The sequence below is a fragment of the Eriocheir sinensis genome, chromosome 31 (genome assembly GCF_024679095.1).
Source record: "Eriocheir sinensis breed Jianghai 21 chromosome 31, ASM2467909v1, whole genome shotgun sequence".
Taxonomy (NCBI): domain Eukaryota; kingdom Metazoa; phylum Arthropoda; class Malacostraca; order Decapoda; family Varunidae; genus Eriocheir; species Eriocheir sinensis.
The window spans coordinates 8,120,577-8,128,740 of record NC_066539.1 but is presented as its reverse complement, the minus strand read 5'-3'; the positions used below and the strand labels follow the sequence as shown (position 1 = coordinate 8,128,740).

The window sequence follows — 8,164 nt, the reverse complement described above, 5'->3', positions numbered from 1 at the left end:
TGAAGAATGGTGATGGTGGTGGAGGTGGTTGGTGGTTGGTGGTGGTGATTGTGTTGGCTGATGGTTGTGGTGGTGGTGATAGCGGTGGTGATGATGGTGTTAGTCACTCATGGTCTCTCTCTCTCTCTCTCTCTCTCTCTCTCTTCTGGCATGTCTATTTCTTTCTTTTTCAATTCTAAGTCACCAAGACGATAATTTCAACGACTACATAACGACTACATAACGACTACTACAACGCTAACTACTATTTTAACATTAATTTTCATCGTTTCCTTCGTTAATTAATATAGTGATAGTTATTAGATTTCATTATAAGCAGAATCTGAGGTCTTCTCCGATACCTCCCTAGTTTGATTCCCTGTTTGAAAATGTACAACTTAATTATTTTTCACTAAGTTCCCTTTCTCATATGTCTATTTATCTTTTATTTATTTGATTATATTTATTAATTTTGTTTTATTTTACTCATTTATCTGATTTTTTCTTCTACTGTATTTTATTTCTAAGGTTTTAAAGGTCGTTTCTATTGTTTTTGTTATTGTTGTATCATTTGTTTTATTGCTGTGGTATTGTTTTTGGCTATTGTATTTATGTTTTTGCTGTATTATATACATTTTTTGTCGTTGGTTGCGTTTCAAAGCCATTTGTTGCTTCATTGTTGTCTCGCTGAGTGTTTTTTTTATCTTTTTTTTTTTTTCCTCTGGTTGGTGTGTAATTTCGGAGAGGTGAATGTGTGTGTGTGTGTGTGTGTGTGTGTGTGTGTGTGTGTGTGTGTGTGTGTGTGTGTGTGTGTGTGTGTGTGTTTGCCTTCACACACACACACACACACACACACACACACACATAAACACACACACAAAGATCGGATACAGTTTCGGTTCTCATTTCGCCGCCTCAACAAAGGAGACACAAGCACAATAACAACAACAACAGCAGCAAATACAACGAACAAATAACAAACAAAACATAATATCAAACCTTTTACACTCTCGAGGCGGAATGCGGTCAAATTTATCTCCCTCTCTCTCTTTCCTTTCCTTTCTTTTCCTGTATTCTTCACCTTGTTCATTCTTATCATCCGCCCCTCCCCCTCTTCTACCCCCTCTCTCTCTCTCACTCTCTCTGCTTCAAACTTTCCTTTTCTCCCGTATTTTTCCTCTTCGGCATGTGTCAACGAAGGCTATTTCAGGAGCGGCCTTGAAGGAGCAGGAAGGGTCATCAGACTCATAGAGGAAGCAGGGAAGGGGGGAAGGAAGGGAGGGTGGAAGGGAGGGTGGGAGAGAATGATGTTGTTGTTCAGGTTTATGTAGCTCAAGGAAATGATGAAGGAAGGAAGGGAGGTAATAAGGAAGACAGGAAGGGAGGAACGAAAGGAAGGAAGGAAGAAAGGAAGGAGGAAAGGAAGATAAGTTTAATGAAAGGGAGGGAAGAATAAATGAACAAATGAATAAAATAAGAATATGAAAAGTGAAGAAGATAAGGAGGATGGGAGGAAGGAAGAAAGGAAAGGAAGAAAATAGAGGGGGAAAGAGTAAAGCAAGAAAATGCGAAGGGATGAGAAAAGAAGGTACAGAGAGGGGGAAGAAGTAAGGAAGAAGGTAAGGAGGGAGGAGAGGTGGAGAGAAGGAGGAAGTAGAGGGAAGGAAGGAGGAAAAGAGAGGAGGGTTTTCTGTAGCACAAGGAAGGAGAGAAGGAAAAAAGAATCGACAAAGAAGCAAGAGAGAGAGGGAAAGAAGAGTGAAAAAGAGGAAGAGAGGAAGAAGAAGAAGGTGTCGTTGTCTCCGTAGCACAAGGGAAGAAGGAAGAATGTGTGTGTATGTGTGTGTGTGTGTGTGTGTGTGTGTGTGTGTGTGTGTGTGTGTGTGTGTGTGTATAATGAGTGGTGTTTTGGCAAGCGGTGTATACGTGGGTGGGTGGTAGTGGTGATAATAGTTGTGGTGATGGTGGTGGTGGTGACCAACTCAACCCATCCTCCTCTCCTCCCCTCTCCTCCCCCTCTCCCCTTTTTTTCCCCTCCTCATCGCCCCGCCCCACAAGATGCCCCCCCTCCCCTCCGTGCCACTCCCCATGTCCCCCCCCCCCCCCAGCGCCCCAGTAAGCACCCAGACGTAGCCGAGTGTTCTGTTTTCCTTCGGGGGTCGAGGCGACGCGGCGGCGAGCTCACTGTGGTCACCCAAGAACGCTGGCATCCTTACAGAGGCTTAGATTCCCTTACAGAGGCTTAGATTCCCTTACAGAGTCTCAGATCGCCTGTTCGTCCGCTTCCAGGCGTCTGAGGGAAGCTATTTTTGGGTGACGAGACGATGACGGGTCAGGTGTGTGGCTTCTTTCCTTAAACTACACTCCGCCTCCTCCTCCTCCTCCTCCTCTCCTTCTTCTTCTCGTCCTTCCCCTCCTCCTCCTTCCGTCACGCTCGGATGGGCCTCAGCAACGCACATCCTCCCTTAGCGTGCGTGGGTGTGGGCGGGCGTGGGCGGGGTAGTGGTGGTGGTGGTGGTGGCGTGGGCGGCCTACACATGCTCTTAACTCAGCCTACTTATGAGGTACGCCGCCTACCTCGAGCTCTTTGGACATCTTGCGCTTGTTGTTGTTGTTTAGTTGTTGTTGTGGCTTGGGCTCGAACGGGGGTAGATTGCGCACCAGATCGTAGGCCGTGTCCGCCAGCCTTTCCACTTGTGACATGAGCAGCACAGGCGTTAGCTGCAGTGGGGAGCCGGGGGGAGGGGGGTACTGGAGGTGGTGCTCAACACCCGTGCTCTGAAAAACACACAAGATGTCCGCCAGTAGTCGCAGGCCTCAACATCTCTCTCTCTCGTCTTTCATTTCATTTCATTTCATCTCATGTCATCATCATCATCATCATCATCATCATCATCTCTTTGTTAACTTGACAGACTACAGTGAACGTGATCATGGCTGCCGCGTGAGGGCAGGGCAGCGGCGGCCTCTGGCGGCACGCGCTTCTCATTCATGGATGGCAAAGTGAGTGAGTGAGGCCCAAGGCTGGCCGCTCTGTGAGGCAGGAGTGGTCAGGGCGTGGCACAACAGACCCACCGGGCGGCACACAGCACACGGCGCGGCACCGGCACTGGGCAAGCAGCAGTGCCAGCCCGCGCCGCCGAAACACCTGCTCTACTGGCCCTGTCTTTTGGGGGCGCCAAGGACAACATCTTGTTATATTTTTCCAAACAGGGGGGTGAGGGGGGAAGGGAGGGGGGGCGGGGAGGAGGAGAGGGAGGGTGGAGGGGTGGGCATCGCGCGAATGGCTCCAACCTGCTGCTGCCTTGGGGGTGTCGGGGTCGGGGGTGGAGGGGCGGTGTGGAGGGGGGTGGCTCTCCCTCCCCCTCTCCCCCCTGCTGGTCCTGCTTCACCTCACTGCTCAGCCAATGACCCAAAAAAAGGCATGAACGGCAGACAGACAGACAAGCAGACGCACCTCAGCAGACTCGCATGAACAGTGGGTTTGATGACTCCCTGTCCCTTCCCCTTGCCTTCCCCTTCTCCTACCCCCTCCCCCTCCCCCTACTCCTTTAATTAAGAGTAAATACGTGGGTGTGAGTGTTCCTCTAAGCTGCGTCACGGGGTTTAGAGGATATACATAGAACACACACACACACACACACACACACACACACACACATAGCAATACAAGATCGGCCTCATTCACCAGTGTGTGTGTGTGTGTGTGTGTGTGTGTGTGTGTGTGTGTGTGTGTGTGAATACCCATGTTTTGCCGACTTTACATTGACACGCTGGAGATATTGAAACAGGGGAAACGTGAAAACATAACACCACAATCACCACCACCACCACCATCACCACCACCACCATCACCACCACCACCACCACCATCACCACCACTCTCACCTTCCCCTAAAGACACAGAGCTAACACATAAACAAAAAGATTTATGTACGTGTGTGTGTGTGTGTGTGTGTGTGTGTGTGTGTGTGTGTGTTTCGCTATCCCTGCATACGTACACACCATCGCCCGCCCGCAACACTTAACGTACACGAATAGAACACAACAAAACACATCACGAACGGGACACGAAGGCATCAGCTGTGTCCAGAAAGGAAAACGAACAGACAAAACATAAAATACTTGCTTGGTGACTGATGATGATGGAACACTTTGGAACACACGAAACACTGATGGATTACGAAACACGGATCTAATGAAACACAAAAAAATATAGATCCCATGAAAAAGAGGAAAAACAAACAAACGCATGAGGACTTAAGTAAAAAAAAAAAAAGAAACACTAGACTGACATAACTAAGAGCAATTGGAACTTTTGAAACACAAGCAACACAAACGAGGGGAAGGACACAAGGAAACACAAAAACAACAAAAAACAACAAACATCATCATCATCATCAGTTTCAGGAACAGGAGGAGCGCTAAGACCCTAACACGATAACAGAAAGTCGATAATAACAGCAGGAGACAGCAACAACAGCAACAGCAAAAACAACAGGAACAACAGGAGAAGGAGACGCTCGTAACAATAACAGTAACGCTCGCCAAGGCACTGCGAGCTGTGTGATCCCAATTTTCGAAAAGGCGATAGAAAAAAAAGTAAAAAGAAAAATTGGAAGAAGGGGAAAAGGGAAAAAGGGAAGAAAAAGGGAAGGAATAACGGAAAAGAGAAAGAAGAATGATGATAACGAAAAATTGGAAGAAGGGAGAAAATAAGAAAAGGGGAAAAGGGAAGAAAAAGGTAAGGAATAAAGGAATAGAAAAAGATGAATGATGATAATAAAGACAAATGAAAATAAGAAATAGAAAGAAGACGAGGAGAAGAAAAATTAAGTAAAAAAGTGGGAATAAAAGTGGGAATTGAGAGAGAAGAAACTGAAGAAAAACTGAAAATGGGAGGAAGGAAGAAAAAAGAAGATAGGGAGAATGTTGAGATAAAAAGAGGGACAATGAAGGAGACAATCAGATAATTATGTTTTTGAAGGGATAGAAAGAAAAACAACTGCATAAATAGAATAAATAAGCGAGAAAAAACAAAAAAATGAATAAGAAAAAAATAGAAGAGGAAACAGGAAAAGAGTAAACAACATAAAGAAAAAAGTTATGAAGGAAAAAAACAGGAAAATGGGGAAAAAACTTATTTTCCCACCATTACTGTAGTCCATTGACCCCCTTTACCCCCATCTCTCTCTCTCTCTCTCTCTCTCTCTTCTCTTTTTCTACCTCCCCTTTCCCTCATCTTCACACCATCGGTTCTCTCCTTTTTCTGTATCTTCTCTTTTCCTCTTTTCCCACTCTCCCCTGCCTTTTCATTTTCCCCTTTCCTTTTCTCCTTTTCTCCAGCTAATCCTTCCTTTTCCTTCTCCTTCTATCATTTCCATATTCCACCATCTTTCCTCTCCTCATCCTCTATATCTTCTTCCCCTCCGACCTTCCTTCTTCTCTCCTTTCCTCCTTGTCTCTCTTTCTTCCTTCCTCCAAGTAACGTTTATCGTCCTCCATTCAGTCCTCTTCCTTCTCCCTCTTTATTCCTTCTCTTCCTCCATTCAACCTTCCATTTTCGTTCCTCTCTCTTCCCTTTCTGTTTTCCTTTTTCTATCCTTCTCTCTGTACCCCATCTTCCTTCGTTTCCTCCATCCATCCACAACTAGCTTATCCTTTCTTCCCTCTTCCACTCTCCTCCTTCTTCTTTTCATTCTACTTTCTCCATTCTTTCTTTCCTCTCCTTTCCTCTTCCTCCCTCCTCCTTTCTTTACCCTTCCTTCCTTTAATCCACCCCGCCATCACAAGCTTTATCTTCCCCTCTTTTATCTCTCTTTTTCCTCCATTCTCTCTCCCTTTTCTCCCTCTCCTCTCTTCCTCCTTCCTCCCTTCCTTCCCTTCACCCCAACACAACTGACTCCCATATATAAAAAAAATCTCTCCCTCCCTTTCCTCCCTCCTCTAAAAAAGACAATACTTACTAGGAAAAAAAGGAAAAAGGAAAGAAAAAGGAAAAAAGGCTTTGTCCACACACGGCATTAACAGAGAGCGGAACCGGATGTCCGTTTTCTGTTGTTTGTTTACCCGTTTTCTTCCATCTAGACGCAAAGAAAATGGAAGCAGGAAGAGATAGCAGAGGAGGATGAGGATAAGGAGGAGGAGGAGAAAGAGTAAAGGACGAGAAGGAAAAATTGAGAGGAGATGAGGAGGAAGGGGATGATGATGATGATGAGGATGAGGATGAGGAGGAGGAAAAGGAGAAAAAAAAAAGATAAAGTAAGAGAAAAACAGATGGAGAAAATAGTAAAAAAAAAGCATCAAAGAGGGAAAGGAAAAGAAAACGAAAAGGAGAATGTTGAAGAGGAAGAGGAGAAGGAGGAGGATGGAAGGTGGAGGAGAAGAGGGGAAGTAGAGGAGAAAGAAGCATAAAAGGAAGCATCGGAAAGGAGGAGGAGGTGAGAGAGGAGAAAGAAAATGAGGAGGAGGAGGAGGAGTAAGATGAAGAGAAGGAGGAACAGGGAAAAGAGGAAGGGAAGGATGGAGGGAAAGGAGACTGAGAGAATGAGAGAGAGGGAGAGGGCGAGATAGAGAGAGGGAGAGAGAGAAGTACCACGCCACACCTAATCCAACCTCCCCAAAATTGTACTAAAGGAACCATTAACGACTCTTTTGGCCCGACGACTATTATTTTCTTTACCACGCAACACAATACAACACGAACGCCTCCCTCCACCCCCTCCACCCCTCCTAGGAAAAAAAAGACGGGGAAAAAAATGGAAGCTGATTTTATTTCTGGCTTCGGAAATCATGAAGAGCCATAAACGTGTCTAACTGGCGTTGTAATTTTACTGAGTTGATGACAGCGAGGGAGGAGGAGGAGGAAGAGAGAGAGAGAGAAAAAAAAGAGAGGGCAAGAAATATTAAAGGCAATACATAATTATCTTTAATGTGAGGATGGGGGGGAAGGGAGATGGGGAGGGAGGGGCAGAGTAGGGAGAGAGAAAAAGGAGAGGGATAGGGACGAGTGGAGAATAATGATTGGGAGAGAGAAAAAGGGAATAGGAATAGAGTAAAAAAAGGAAGGATTAGAAAGAAGGAAGAAGAGAATAGGGGAAGAAGTAGAGGATGTGATAAAAAAGGAAACAGAGAAACGGAGAGAAAACGAGAGGAATATAAAAAAGAAGGATAGGGAGGGGAAGAAGAATTGAAGAAAAGAAGAATGGAGGAAAAAGAGAGGAAGGAAGAGGGATAAAGGAAGGAGAAATGAGGGACAAGAAGAGTGAATGGAAAACAAGAAGAAAGATATGGGAAGAGGAAACGGAAAGGTGGGGAGGAGGAAGAAGAAAAGGGGAAGAAAACAATAAAACAAGAAGAAAGAGAGGAACAAAAACAACAACAAGAGGAGTCCAAGGCGATGCTTCACTGAACTTAATAACAAACTAACTCACCTTAAAAAAAAACAATATAATGAAAGATCAACAAAATAAATGAGAAAACACGCATTATATTATTTCATAGTGGACGGCGGTGGGCGTTTGAGAGGAGGAGGAGGAGGAGGAGGAGGAGGAGGAGGAGAGGAGGAGGAACAGGCTGCAGCATAGCTATTGCCTCCTTAAATGGGGAAGGATTAAATAATGTTATACGCAGGCTGGGGAAGATGGGGAGGAGGAGGAGGAGGAGGAGAAAGAGGAGGAGGTATAAGAGAAGATGAGGAAGTGTTGATGGGGAGGAGGAAGGGTGTGTTGGGGGTGATTTGGGAAGAGGAAGCTGCTTGGGAGATGGGGAAAGAGGAGGAGGAGGAGGAGGAGGAGGAGGAGGAGGAGGAGGAGGAGGTATGCGTAGATGTAGTAGTAATAGCAGTAGTATTAGTATTAGTAGTAGCAACCGTAGAAGGAGGAGGAGAAAGAGGAGGAGGAAGAGGAGGAGGAGGAGGTGGAGGCGGTAAATGTATGTGTGGGTGTGTAGATTGTGTCCTGTCCCTTTGGAGGAGGAGGAGGAGGAGGAGGAGGGGGAGGAGGAGGAGGAAGAAAGGGGTCCCTCCCACACTTCGAGTATAGATTAAGAGCCACAACTAATGACGCCATTCTAAAAGGAAATCAATGTTGAGTTCTCTTTTCTCGATAACCACGGGATGACGGGGGGGGGAGGGAGGGGGGAGGGGAGGGGGAGGGGAGGGGATGGAAGGAGAGGAAAGGAAAGG

The 8,164-nt window shown here is 45.9% G+C and overlaps 1 protein-coding gene across 14 annotated transcripts in view; it reads right to left on the bottom strand.

The window, feature by feature from the left end:
• LOC127005851 (NGFI-A-binding protein homolog) overlaps positions 1–8,164 on the bottom strand; it is a 193,014-nt gene that overhangs the window by 49,971 nt on the left and 134,879 nt on the right. For 10 of the 14 annotated variants that reach the window (XM_050875129.1, XM_050875131.1, XM_050875133.1 and 7 more), the window contains exon 8: positions 2,557–2,757. The exons of the other annotated variants lie outside the window; for them this stretch is intronic. In XM_050875129.1, coding sequence (XP_050731086.1) covers positions 2,557–2,757 — 201 coding nt within the window. The remainder of the gene's footprint in view (positions 1–2,556; positions 2,758–8,164) is intronic. 14 annotated transcript variants of the gene reach the window in all.